We start from the raw sequence: 15,237 nt of genomic DNA on the forward strand, positions 1-15,237 counted from the left end.
GGTCTATATAACTTATACTACAGTATGTATAAGAATTAATAACATTAAATGCTTAAATACATATATACAAATATGAATTAAAATTAGTTACTGTATAAATTTTAACCGCGTTGAATGGCAGCAAGAATGCGAGCAGCATTTCCGCGTTGAAATAAAATATGTATATTTAAAATATAAATATAGTTGTATTGTCTAAAATCCAAAAGACTTAGTTCGGTTTTTGAAAATATCTTTATTTATTTATTTAAAAAGGTACATTAACAATATATACATTTTGCACTAAACAGGAAAAACATACACTTTCTAACATTCACTGATACACGTGTATATATTAAATCCATAACATTCACAAATTCTACCTAAGTACATAAATAAATATGTAATATTATAGTAAAAAAAGTGACTCATATTAATAAAATTCCTTTCAACTTAGTTTAATGTTATATTTTTTGGTATTTATTCGAAATTTGTATACCGACATTTTTTAAGGATTTTTTTTTTAAATAAACACAATTTGGATCAACAAATGTATGCTGTATATTTTATTAGAGTCTTATATCGCATATTATTAAAATACTATGTACAATATACTATTAACTCACGATTTTGTATAAATAATTTATCCACAAACAAAGAAATACTTCCGTTCAAAATAACATGACAGATAAATATGTAATAATTTATTTACAAACATTATTCGCACCAATGAGAGCTCACCACATAATTAGTGAAATAATTATAAACCTTATTACTAATTGCTTAGCAAATCGATCATACGGTAATCCTAAGAATATTATCTTAAATAGGAATTAACAGCAATCAATGTTATCTAGGCATAACAACGATTATAACTCACCCCTGATAACGTGATGTATAAAAACAACAATATTTTGTTTCGACGCTACAGTTGTTGGAAAACTAAACCAAAAGGTACTAAATCTACTAAAATATAGTGTTATTAATTTTTTTAGTAAAAATTCAACAAGTTTGTTATTGTTTTGTATTTTAATAATTGTTAATGTGTATTAAATTATTTTTATTTTCCAGCTAAATATGAAATTCTTACTCATCTCTGCTGCTCTCGTGGCTGTGGCCTACGCCAGCCCACTCTTCATCACGCCAGACGTCACTGGCCCATCCCCCATCGTCAAAGACGAAGGCATCTTCGTCGACCCTGCTATCATCGACCAGGAATCAATCAGCGTTGGACCCGCTATCGTTGAAGGAGAAGAAGGCGTCGCTGTTGGCCCTGAATTCGTCGACGACGCAGTGAACGTCCCTGTCTCCCCCGTTGTTCAAATCATCCTGAACATCAACTCCCAAACTCACGTTATCGACATCCCCGTGAACCCAGTGGAGGATGTCGTTGCCCCCACCCCAGTGATCGTCGCCGAGGAAGCTGAAGAATCCGACGTTGCTCCCGAGCCCGTCCTCATCGGCAACCCTCAACTCCCCGTCGTCCCCGCCCCCGTGCAAATCGGAAACCCCCAACTCCCAGTTGTGCCCGAGCCCGTCGTCATCATGCCCGACCAACTCAACTAAATTTTTAAATTAAGATTCAGTTGTTTGTGGATTGTGCTGTAAATAAATGTCAAATCCGTTTTGTAATTCTGTACTTATTATAATTATTTTATAAAAAAATATAATCTCTTTTTTTTAATCCTATTTTTATTATAAAATAATTAGTAACTTTCTTATCATAAATACTGATAGGTTTGATAAGAGGAATTTGTGTTACATAGATTTCGATTAACATGGGATTAAGAGATACGCCTATCTCATTTAGTCCATAGATAATAATACACTTATACTAGCTATTTTAGTCATTATTTGTACATGGTTCTACGTATTACAACATTGCCTTAAAAAAAACAATCAATTCAAATTTTGTGTGATTGGAAAAAAATAAACAAAAGTCAATAGCAACAGAGTAGACACAAATTCGCTGAAAACCACTCAGACACACGCCATTGGATGTCTGATTAAAGGTCTTTGTCTAATTCTATAAATTGACTGAATATGTGCTAAGCCTAAAATGTGCTATTATGTTTCACTTAATTACAAGTCATTCCTATCAATAATAGGTACAAATATAATGTGAATTTATTTAATTAAATAGGCAATAATTAATAGTACAAAAATATGCTGGCAACAACTTCAAATAGTTTTCCGTTGAATAAAAGAATCAATTGTATTAGTTCCTCGTCCTATTTTATGGCTTAACTTTACTACTAAACTGACAATGACAAGTAACTTCTGCTCTTATTAGAGTTATGACATATAAATGTATTAATTTAATTCATAATTAAGATGAATCTCTTAGAAGTTAATCATAATCATCTATCCTTACTTACGATGCTAAGGCATGCTACTAAAACCTTATTAAAATATTGTAAGAACACTTAAAATACTGGCCTTCATATAACATGCAGATTTTGTTTACTCCTTATTTTGTATACGCATTTTTGACTATCTTCGATTCGAATATGTTAAATAGCCCAGAGTGATGGACTAATCAGATTTAAAATCAATGCATCAAAATCCTCAGGTCTGGTTTCCGATTCGGAATTTTACCGAGTTTAGGCGGCTGGTGTAATCAATAAAATTTGTAGAAACGGATGTCCCAATGGCTGAAACACGTGATTTGTAACCGAAGGTTGGAGAATAAAACTGGGACAACACCACTTAATTTGTCTTTACGATTTATCTCGTGTTCATCGGTGGACAAAAAACGTGCAGAAAAACATTCATGTGTTGTTGGAAAAAAGTCAGAACGTTTTGCAACAGACAAGGACGACTGTTGTGGTAAAAATACGGGCTCAGAGTTTTGTACCAAGTATTCAAGAAAGACATTCTCTTGGGTTATTTTAACATCCATCGTCATATACGTCTGCAATAACGTTTAATGTTTCACTGGTACATAGGTACTCGAAATAAATACCTATTGTCTACACTAATATTATAAAGAGGAAAACTTTGTTTGTTTGGTTGTAATGAATAGACTCAAAAACTACTGGACCGATTTTAAAAATTCTTTCACCATTCGAAAGCTAAATTAATCCCGCATAACATAGGCTAAATTTTATTTTGAAAAAAATAGGGTTCCGTAAGATATTTTGGGGTTTTCGGACAAAAAAGGAAAAAATCTACCAAAAAAGTTGATTTTTTGCTTATGATGCCTAAACTATAAAATATAGAATCAGATTCATATTCGTCTCGTATAGATCAGATTCGTGGCTGTTGTTGGTCTGGCTGAGGTGTTGTGATCACGAATTTGAGGTTTATCACAATAGATCCAAGCGCCGGTTGCAGTAATTCTTCAAATGTGACCGTGCCTCAGCAGTAGGGATATTAGAAGACTGATTATGAACCGTTATCTATGCGGGCGAAGCCGCGGGCGACCGCTAGTATACAATATAAAAAAACAAATTTTCAAACCAAACGTATTTACGCTCGAAATTCGGCGAGACTCACACTATGTTTATCAAATAATCAACAGACACATTAATCATACAAAATTATCAAAAGTATAAAAACATTGATTCGAAGTCATTATCATTATCCGTCAGTCATTGCTCATTGAAATACTGCTTACCTCTGAAATCACTTTCTTAAATTCGTATATGTTTAGTAATAACTTAATCATACTGTTTCGCGGAATATTGAAAAGGAAAAGAACAATAATATTATTGAAACTCGTATCCGTTTTCACTCAATCAGCTATAGTGTGCTGTAGAAAGACGTCCCTGATAAGGTACCCAACGGCTTTCAATGAAATATCAGTAATTGTGATCGAAGATGGTCAACACATCGTTGGCTAAGAGAAACGTCCTATCGCGACGTCATTTACTACGACGCAATAGAAATAACGCTTGACGGTGTAACCAGATATCGATGCTATGCTGTTATTGATATGCTATGTACATATAATGGAGCTGGCGCATAACAGCTTGGTAGCATACATCCTAAATGTATACCTCAGCTGGTGCATGGTCAAGTATAAACATATTGTTTGATGATGATGATGAATTATGATGATAAAGTTATGGTTAAACAGTTTAAAATAAATGAATAAAAATAATGCTCCATTATAAGGAATTACTAATATTTACCCCTACAACTAAGCTTAGAGCTTTTAGTGTTAGAATTAGAGACGACAATAGCCGAAGGGTTCGGGATCGAACCTACAAATTTTTACATCGGAAGCTAGTCATTGATACTAAAACTTTTACGTAAAGTTTACCAATACGTAATCTAAATATATTACTTATAGCTATTGGACATAACACTATACAACAACCAACAACAGCCTGTAAATTCCCACTGCTGGGCTAATGGCCTCCTCTCCCTTTGAGGAGAAAGTTTGGAACATATTCCACCACGCTGTTCCAATGCGGATTGGTGGAATACACATGTGGCAGAATTTCTATGAAATTTGTCATATGCAGGTTTCCTCACGATGTTTTCCTTCACCGCTGAGCACGAGATAAATTATAAAGACAAAATAAGCACATGAATCAGCGGTGCCTGGGTTTGAACCCGCAATCATCGGTTAGATGCACGCGTTCTAACCACTGGACCATCTCTGCTCTGTCATAACAGTATGATGATATTATATGGATGTTTCCTATAAATCATAACACAATACCACTAATTTTCAGGCTTTTTCAAATGGTCAAAACAATTGCAATTTAACGAGAGCCCCCATCTGTACATGGACTATAATTAATGTAAAAATATTATAATAAAGGTCAATACATATTGATGATTACGTGTTACTTCAATGACTATTACACAAACAAAGAAAATTAAATTTAATCACTAAAGCGAATAAAAATAAAAAAGTCAATTTTGATTGATCTGCATATCATAATCTAATTAAGCACAATAAGATAAGACTTTACAGTTTAATCTTTTATGTGAAGTATTGCCACGGAATATGCTAGAAAACTATTATATTATATTACATAACCATTTAAGTTTTTCTTCAAAACTTAGTCAATTTTGTAATCTCGACCGCAGTGATCAAACTCTCTTGTGTTTTCTTCATTCTAGTTCATATTGGTTTTTAATGGGATTATCTTTTAGCACAACTATAAACTATTAAACTACGAAATTAATTGATTTTCCCGCGGACCGTCAGTGTAAAAGACCGCTAACTATTTAGTGCTTCTAGCATATAGTAAATAAAAATTAATAAAAGAAAAATAATTTTTTATATATTCAAATCTTCGTATCCATGGAGTGGAAACTCAAATTACTTTATTCAACATGAAAGCATTACACGTACTTAGTGATAGCCAAATGAAACGCTACCACTGGTTCGGAAAAGAAAATACCCTGACCTGAGACGAACCAGCAAAAGAAACTCAGCGGGCATTTTTTATATTTTTGGCAGTTCTGTTATCACATATATTAAATATGAATATAATCATTTAATACGGGTAGTAATTAGTAAAGCATTGTTATCAGAATTGAACTGACTTAACTCTTAACTCCTTATAAGAGGAAGTGTAGTAACTCAATATATAATCCCTTTAGCAATCAAAAGTATACATCTTACACTAGAATTTAATCAAAAATTTTACGACCACTCACTTAGTTACTACTTTCAGCGATATATCTGTACACGTAAAGCTAATAGCAGACAAGATAAAAATTTAACATTACAACTATAAATTGTTAACGGCTTATAGTTTCTTACATTCGTTAAGTGGCTAGTGCCATCTAGTAGCTAGATATTTTAAAGCAATCTTAGAACCTGTATTGACATATCTGATGTGAAAAATTGGCTATATTTTCAACCTAGGAAAGCACATAAAGTCATCGATGCTGCACCTCTCTCTCCAATTGTATTTAAATTAGCCTGACATAGGATTATGACCTTGGGAATAGAGACTGAATCTATGTTTACATCCGAACTTTCAATATACTTGTAATATAGTATTCTCTACAATGTTGGCTCAAAGTTGGGTCAAGGTTTGCCCAAAAATTATCATTAGTGTTAACTTTTTATTTTTATTCATTCTAATAGAATATTAATTATAATTGAAAAGAAGAAATTTGATGTCAATGTCAAAATAAATTTCGGTTTTAATTTTATTATAATAAAATTATTTATCGATCCATTTCTTATTAAATTGACATCAAGTTTATTCTTAACATCAAATTATTCGAAATAGATATTTGGAATTTCATGATTTACTGATTTCGCTTTTTGTTCTCAGGGGTCGTGACGAGTGAGGCGATGCCGAGCAAGTCAAGCGTCCCTACGATGAGCCGCTTGCTGTAATGCTGTGCTGGTGACACTCTAGCGGCATAATAGTGACTTTATATGTTTATAGTGTTTATAAGTTTATACAGTTAAATGTTATATTCTAATAATGATAGGACAATCATTAATTCCCAGCCGGACCTCTTAACATGTCCCCAATGTACTAATGGGAGGCTATTCAGAAGCCAAAAAGGCTTAAAAATTCATACAACCCGCTGTCATAGCCTTCCATTAGAAATATCAAATGATACTTTTTCTATTTTACCTACTAATTCGAACAGTGATACAGATTCAATTAATTTTGAAAATCTATTAACAAAATGTCACAAAAATATACCTTTAGTAAAAAGAATCCCTAGGGGAGCGAGAATATCTCTAGCTAGATCTTTATCCATCGTACTTCAAAATTGTCTTTCTAATAGTAATTCGGCATGGCAAAATCTTTTTACGTTTTCTTTTAAATTTTTTCATGTCGATAAAACCCAAAATGGTTCCTTATCGACCAAATTAAAACAAAATAGTTTATTTGATAAACAAATTTCAATTCCAAAAAACTCATCACGACCTCAAAAATTTGATTTAAAGAAAAATGTTGAGAATAAAGCAATGGATGGAGATTTTAAGAATGCAGCTCGCATTCTTTTTTCTAGCGATACCATCGCACCTTTTAATGATATAACGTTAGAATCCTTGCAAGAAAAGCATCCTTTGCCATACCCAACAACTGTGCTTCCGCCCCCGCCTACACAGAACAATTTTTTACAGGTTAAGGATGAAGATACCTATGCCGCCATTATGTCATTTTCTAGCGGGTCTGCTAGTGGCATTGATGGTATCACTCCACAACATCTTAAAGATCTTGTGAGTGCCTCGGCCGGTGACGCTGGCAGGGCCCTATTAAGTGACATAACTAATCTTTGCAATTTTATGCTATCTGGTAAGGTGATTTCATCCTTTTTACCACATCTTTATGGTGCAAGACTTTGTGCCTTTAATAAAAAAGACGGAAGTATCCGTCCAATAGCAATCGGGACCACTTTTCGCCGTTTGGCATCTAAATTAGCATGTAGGCACATAGTCTCCACCCTAAAAACCAAATTTCAACCAATTCAACTCGGTTTTGGAAGCAGAGGTGGTTGTGAAGCAGCAATACACTCTACTCGTACCTTTCTAAAAGGAAACGAGGCCGAGGTACTTCTGAAAGTTGATGTAAAGAATGCTTTTAACTCCTTAGATAGAGGAACCTTGCTTAACGAAGTCTTCTCTAATCTGCCTGAAATTTACCCATACGTTTGGCAATGTTATAGTTCACCTTCCAAATTATTTTTTGGTGAAGATACAATTCATTCTAATGTAGGCGTTCAGCAAGGAGATCCATTGGGTCCTGCTCTTTTTAGCTTAGGTATTCATAGCTGCATTTCGAATTTAAAATCTAAATTAAACGTTTGGTACCTAGATGATGGAACTATAGGAGGTAAAGTAGATGACGTTATTGAAGATTTAATTAAAATTAAAGAACAATTTGATAAAATTGGTCTTAAATTGAATTTTTCAAAATGTGAAATTTTTTTTACGGACAATTTAACTCACAAAAATATTAGTTTGGCAATAGATAAATTTAATAAAATTGCACCTAACATAAAAATTCTTCATAAAGATACACTTTGCCTCCTTGGTGCATCACTATTTGATGAGGGCATAGAGCCTTCTCTTAACGAAAAAATTAAAATATTTTCGGACAATTTTGACAGACTGGGCATTTTAAATTCTCATATAGCTTATGCAATCTTAAAACATTGCCTTTTCGTTCCAAAATTAATGTACATTCTACGTGCGAGCCCAATCTGGAAATATCCTAGTCTTACCAATCAAATCGATGCCACCCTTAAAAAAGCTTTAGAAAAAATTCTAAATGTATCTCTTGATGAATATTCTTGGACTCAAGCTACACTTCCCATTCCTTTTGGTGGCATCGGCGTGAGAAAAATATCAAGTGTTGCCCTCCCGGCCTTTCTCTCTTCTGTACATAGCATTTCAGACCTTTGTTCAGAAATTTTAAAATCAAAATCTGTAAAAATCATGAATGTTACTGAGGCGATAGAGACCTGGAAGGTAAAGTGCCCTAATGATGATATCCCTAAGGAAGTTACAAAACAAAAACTTTGGGATTCTTCATTGTTTCACGCTACACTACACAGTTTGACACAAAATTTAACAAGTGCTCAAGACCGTGCCAGGCTTCTAGCGTTATCATCTAAAGAGTCTAGTCACTGGTTGAATTAATTACCCTCTAAAAATCTTGGGACACTTTTAGATAATGAATGTTTTCGCATATCGATTGGTCTCCGACTGGGAACACCTCTGTGTTCTGAACACAGATGCCCGTGTGGAAAGGAGGTAGACTCTTTCGGTTTACATGGTCTCTCTTGCCCAAGGAGTTCAGGTAGGCTTTTCCGCCACGGTTCTCTTAATGACATAATAAAAAGGGCTCTTGCCACCATCGACGTTCCTGCTCTTACTGAGCCTCGTGGAATTAGTCGTGATGATGGTAAGAGACCTGATGGATTAACATTGGTTCCCTGGGAACGAGGTCGGGCCCTTGTGTGGGACGCTACATGTGTTGACACGTTGGCCCCATCTCATATCCGAGAAACAATGTTAAGAGCCGGTGCCGCTGCGGAAAAAGCTGAAGCCAAAAAAATAACTAAATATTCGTGTATTATGTCTAATTACTTTTTTGTTCCATTTGCTGTCGAAACGCTTGGCCCTTGGAGTAGTGGTTCAAAAAGCTTCATCAAAAGTATAACACCTCGCCTCATTGCCTCCACTGGTGACAGGAGGGCTGGTTCGTTTTTTGCCCAGAGGATCGGAATTGCGATTCAACGGGGAAATGCTGCTAGCATTCTTGCCACCATTCCACGCGGTCAAGATTTATACAGTAACTAGTTTTAGTTCATATTTGTATATATATATATATATTTAAGCATTTAATGTTGTTAATTCTTATGTTATTAGAATAATATTTACGTGATTAAACAAAAATGTTCTCTCTACATTTGATATGTAACTTTAAAAAAAAAAGTATAATCATTTTATTATGACAACAGTCCTTTAATTTAATTTTAGCATATCATCATTTAAACGATTATGTGCAATAAATATAACGAGTCAAATTTAAAGTCCTCTGAGATAAATAAGAGATAAACCTCTTATAAAAAGTAAATTTTTGTTCTGAAGAATTAGTGTTTATTAGACAATTCAACAGACAAAGGTATGTTAAAAATGGTTAACAATTACTTTATTACCGTCATCTATTGTTGCCATTAGTTAAAATGATTACATCTTGTAATGGCCAATTCCTGTATATGCCCAAAATGACAAACTTCTATACATTTTAAACCTGTTTCTATAATATATCTTAAATTTTCAATGACAAATATAAATTAATAAATTTCAATGTGACATTGTTTCTTTATAGATCAAAATGAAGGTATTGTTCATCGCTGCGTTCCTCGGCGTAGCTTTTGCTGGTCCTACATACCGCCGAGAACTGCAGGATGCTACAAAACCAACATTTATTTCTGTCGGCCCTGCTATCGTCGACTCCTACGAACCGATCTCCGTTGGACCTGCCATCGTGAGCCCCGAACAGATTTCAGTTGGTCCTGCTATCGTCGACTCTTACGAGCCGATATCCGTTGGACCTGCCATCGTTAGCCCCGACCAGATTTCTGTCGGCCCTGCTATCGTCGACTCTTACGAGCCAATCTCCGTTGGACCTGCCATCATTAGCCCCGACCAGATTTCTGTTGGCCCTGCTATCGTCGACTCCTACGAACCAATCTCCGTTGGACCTGCCATCGTTAGCCCCGACCAGATTTCTGTTGGCCCTGCTATCGTCGACTCCTACGAACCAATCTCAGTTGGACCTGCCATCGTGAGCCCCGAGCAGATTTCTGTTGGCCCTGCTATCGTCGACTCCTACGAACCAATCTCAGTTGGACCTGCCATCGTGAGCCCCGAGCAGATTTCGGTTGGTCCTGCTATCGTCGACTCCTACGAACCGATCTCCGTTGGACCTGCCATCGTTAGCCCAGACCAGATTTCTGTCGACCCAGCTATCGTCGACTCCTACGAACCGATCTCAGTTGGACCTGCCATCGTGAGCCCCGAACAGATTTCGGTTGGTCCTGCTATCGTCGACTCCTACGAACCGATCTCCGTTGGACCTGCCATTGTTAGCCCAGACCAGATTTCTGTCGGCCCTGCTATCGTAGATTCCTACGAACCAATCTCCGTCGGACCTGCCATCGTTAGCCCAGACCAGATTTCTGTCGGCCCAGCTATCATCGACTCCTACGAACCGATCTCAGTTGGTCCTGCCATCGTGAGCCCCGAACAGATTTCGGTTGGTCCTGCTATAGTTGACTCCATTGTAAACTCTGAACCCATTGTTCAGATAATTGTTAAGGTGAATTAATAGACTGATTAATAAATCTGAAGTGAAATGGATCTTATGTTTATAGTGTAATCACTATTGATATTAATATATCACTTTATTATTTTTACGATATTCTTGAAATAAACTTTGTTACTTTAATATAACATGCTATATTCATTTAAAACATTCACTTTTTTTAAAATATTATAATGACATAATAGGCTATTTGACAAAGCTTTTTTTATGGAATAGGTTGACGGACGAGCATATGAGCCACCTGATGGTAAATGGTCAACATCACCCATAGATAATGACGTTGTAAAAAATATTAACTTTTGTTTACATCGTCAATACGTCACCAACCTTGGGAACTAAGATGCTATGTCCCTTGTGCCTGTAGTTACACTTGCTCAATCACACTTCAAACCGGAACACAACAATACCGCGTACTGTTGTTTTGCGGTAGAATATCTGATGAGTGGGTGGTATCTACCCAAGCGTGCTTGCACAAAGCATTAGTTTAAAAATGGTTAGTTATTAACGAAAGTTACAAAAAATGGTTAATTAATTCAAAAATAAAAAAATATTTTTTTAAACGTTTGTCACGTGATACAGAACGCTCCTAACTGGCCGGGCTTATGATGAAGTCACTTGTTTGTTAACCTTGCTTACCTACTATATGTAGCACAGATTAAAATAGAGGCAAGTGACGTCACCAACACCATTGCAGCGCCACATTGCCCAAGCGATTTGTCCATATTGTAGCGTTTTCGCGCGCTTTTTAAATATGGAATTTTTAATGTGATATTTTTCAAAACTAGAAATAAAAAAATTACTTTAACTGGGTTCCTTAACCTCCACTACATGATATAAAATGGATTTTAAAAACCATTCAAACAGCCTATTGTTTGTCTACGACAAAGTTCTCTGTAATAGACAAGTACTGCAAAAAGATAACAGTTAGCGTAACATTATTTGAAATTGAAAATCATTCTTTTGCGTATGTCATTTGCTTCAGAGGTAATTAAAAATGTTATTTATGTTATGGTAATTATAAAATTGTATTATATTTTTTTATGGTATAGGTTGGCGGACGAGCTTATGGGCCACCTGATGATAAGACGTCACCATCACCCATAGACAATGACGCTGTAAGAAATATAAACTATTCTTTACTTCGTCAACGTGCCACAAACCTTGGGAACTAAGATGTTATGTCCCTTGTGCCTGTAGTTACACTGGCTTACTCACCCTTCAAACCGGAACACAACAATACTGAGTACTGTTATTTATATAACAGTACTCTGAAATAACTGATGAGTGGGTGGTACCTACCAGACGGGCTTGCACAAGGCCCTGCCACCAAGTATAATAACCAATAACGCACTGTTATGCAATGCGACGTAACCATTTGAAGAAAAGTGTAGGAGCTTTGTCGATGTAGATGTACAACAGATTAATCATCTCTTATGTATTAAAATGTAAAAAGGTTACGATTACGTATTACCTTTTTGATATCTTAATCTGATCTCCGATATATTCATTAAGTGAGATTGACCAAAAACAAACTCTGATATATCCATACAAAAGGAGAGCCATTTAAACGTACCTTTCATTTCCGTCCCACGCACGACTGACGATTCGTTTGTGATTGTTTTCGTGAAAATAACAACTGTGTTGAACACACCGACAGATTCAATTCGTTCACACTGTTCACTCAAAATAGTAATTATTGCCTTTGAACAATGATTGACCCCCATACTCATATACATGAAATGTGGTAACTCGATGATTCATTTGACGATATTCAACTGTTAAGGAAACCTTTTTTTTATACCACTTTCATAATGCGAGCCGAGATGGCCCAGTGGTTAGAACGCGTGCATCTTAATCGATGATTTCGGGTTCAAACCCAGGCATCACTATAAATATGTGTGTGCTTAATTTGTGTTTATAATTCATTTCGTGCTCGGCGGCGAAGGAAAACATCGTGAGGAAACCTGCATGTGACAAACTTCATAGAAATTCTGCCACGTGTGTATTCCACCAACCCGCATTGGAACAGCGTGGTGGAATATGTTCCAAACCTTCTCAAAGGGAGAGGAGGCCTTTAGCCCAGCAGTGGGAATTTACAGGCTACTGTTGTTGTTGTTGTAAGTAGGGAATAAGCACTTTAAGATCGTCATTTTATAAACTATATTAAGTCAAGCTACCACCGGTTTCAAATGCAGATTCTTCCGTGTCTAAGAAATGTACTAAATTGATTTGGCATAAAATTTGAAATCAACTCTCAGAGAAAGTAAAACTATTCTAGTAGTTTTTTTTTTATTTCAAAATAAGTTCATACATCATTATTTTTATTTATTATACTAAATATTGTAATCAAAATTATACAAATTTCGTTGTTCGTAAAAATCATTGTCGATTTATTAGTTTATCAACTTTACATTTACCTTTAAAAATTTTACATTTCAAGCTAAATGATAAAACATACCAAAAAAATATGTTTCCTGACCAAACAAAATATTTCCAAAAGTTCGACATAGCCGGCGATCCGTTAAAACAACAAAAATGTTCAAACTAAAGAATTCACGCAATATTTTAAGCATTGAACGAGAACACCTAAATGGCGATCGGTGAATTTTTCCAACGATTTATATCCAACAATATTCCGCACGGAATGTTCTTGAAACTAACAATAAAATCTGACATAAAACTATTCTGTTTATTATATTCGATGTTATGACCCAGTTCCAGGCTATGAAAATAATAAAAAGGTAGAATGGGTTCGGATTTATCAATTTGTACAAGATTTTATAGCGCCTACGTTCCATACTACCTACCTACCTGGTAGGGCCTTGTGCAAGACCACCAGGGTAGGTAGCACACACTCATCAGATATTTTAGCGTCAAACAACAATACTTGGTTGTATTTCTCGGTTTGAAGAGTGATTGAGCCAGTGTAACTACAGACACAAGGGAGATAACATCTTAGTTCACAAGGTTGGTGGTGCTTTGGCGATAAAGGAATGGTTAATGATTCTAATTCTAATGCGCCATTGTATATGGACGGTGGTGACCACTTACTATGAGGTGACCCAATCGTATGTCATCACATAGCATAAAAGATACACATGAGAGTACATATAAATCACAAATTGTTTTTAACTAATTGAAACATATAAAAGTATTTCAATACTTTTTACTCATAATTTGTTGGTATTTCCCAACGCAATCAAAAGGGATTTAAGCCATCAACAGCACCGTTATCACGACCCCTGCTTTTGTCGTGATGATGACAAAAGATCTAATAGGACTAACGCTAATTCCCCGGAAACAGGTGCGGGTGCTTTCGTAACAGGCCACATGCATATCGTGCGTTATGCTCGCATGAAATGGAAACTAACAATATTTGCCGGGAAAATGCTGAAGGGATTACGTGACACAAATATTAATGATATTTCAAATCACATCTTGATAATAATATAATGTACTAGCGAAGCTCCGTTATCGCATGTGTGCAATGCTGATGAACCAAATTCTGTAGTATATTTAATACGACAGAATTTGGTTCGAATCACGTTAGAAACTTTAAAATGATCAATGTTTCTTTACTATATTGTCTATGTATATGAAAACCTTCCTCTCGAATCAATCTAAATATAATAATAAACGCGGTTCAAAATCCGGTACGCAGTTTTAAAGATCTAAGCACACATAGGGACAGACAGCTTTAAGCGACTTTGTTTTATACTATGTAATGATAAATGCGAAAGTTTTGATAGATGAATGTTTGATACTCAATCATGTCAAAATGGCTGAATGGATCTGAATGAAATTTCTCACAAACATACATTCTAGTCTGAAACTGTAGAGTCGGTAAGAAAAGTTTCGTCACCTCAAGATCTATTTTTGTGTGCTCAGTATGAGCGATAATCTGCTTTGCCGATTGAGAATGACATATAGCGTCGCAATGATTTGATGTTTAGATTCAAAAGATACAAAGAGCTTAAGATTTAATAAAAGAATGGGTTTGAAAATTGACGAAGGTTTTCTTACTCCAACCGTACATGTGTATGCAGTGATATTCTCAAACACGTAAAAGGACCGGGTAGTTCGAATTGTTGGTTTCGCTGAAAAAACAAGTAAACAATATCCTTCTATACATTACAACGGTACAAAACCCTAACAAGTTAAAACTTCATAAATATTCTTAAAAATAAGAATACATTTTAATTAAATATAGAACACGAAAATTTCTCCAATTTCCTCGGGATTATGCTAAGAATGGAGGTCTGGATATAACTATCCTCTTTACAATCATATTTAATCCCTATAAACAAGGGCTGGCTTACTAAAGCTATAAGCAGGCGGTAAATACCTCTTAAGATTTGACAGATGCAAAGCAATGAGCCAAGTAATATAAAGTAGAATGGAAAAACACGGGACGAAAAGTGAGGCATGCTCGCACGTTTTTGTAATGAATTTTTAGTAATTAATGTTTTCTATTTACTAAATATTT

At 35.3% G+C, this 15,237-nt stretch overlaps 2 protein-coding genes across 2 annotated transcripts; both read left to right on the top strand.

The window, feature by feature from the left end:
• The first annotated feature begins 827 nt into the window (after window positions 1–827).
• LOC124530352 (translation initiation factor IF-2-like) lies at window positions 828–1,608 on the top strand. The gene is made up of 2 exons (XM_047104502.1): window positions 828–930; window positions 1,048–1,608. The coding sequence occupies exon 2, from the start codon at window positions 1,054–1,056 to the stop codon at window positions 1,540–1,542; it is 489 nt and encodes a 162-aa protein (XP_046960458.1). The 5' UTR covers window positions 828–930; window positions 1,048–1,053; the 3' UTR covers window positions 1,543–1,608.
• A 7,898-nt stretch (window positions 1,609–9,506) lies between these two features.
• Window positions 9,507–10,754, top strand: LOC124539464 (immunoglobulin A1 protease-like). Its single transcript, XM_047116877.1, has 2 exons — window positions 9,507–9,545; window positions 9,753–10,754. Exon 2 carries the CDS (start codon window positions 9,759–9,761, stop codon window positions 10,752–10,754), a length of 996 nt encoding a protein of 331 aa, XP_046972833.1. The 5' UTR covers window positions 9,507–9,545; window positions 9,753–9,758.
• Window positions 10,755–15,237: the final 4,483 nt, after the last annotated feature.

Source organism: Vanessa cardui, chromosome 1 (assembly GCF_905220365.1).
Source record: "Vanessa cardui chromosome 1, ilVanCard2.1, whole genome shotgun sequence".
In the NCBI taxonomy this organism is placed as follows: domain Eukaryota; kingdom Metazoa; phylum Arthropoda; class Insecta; order Lepidoptera; family Nymphalidae; genus Vanessa; species Vanessa cardui.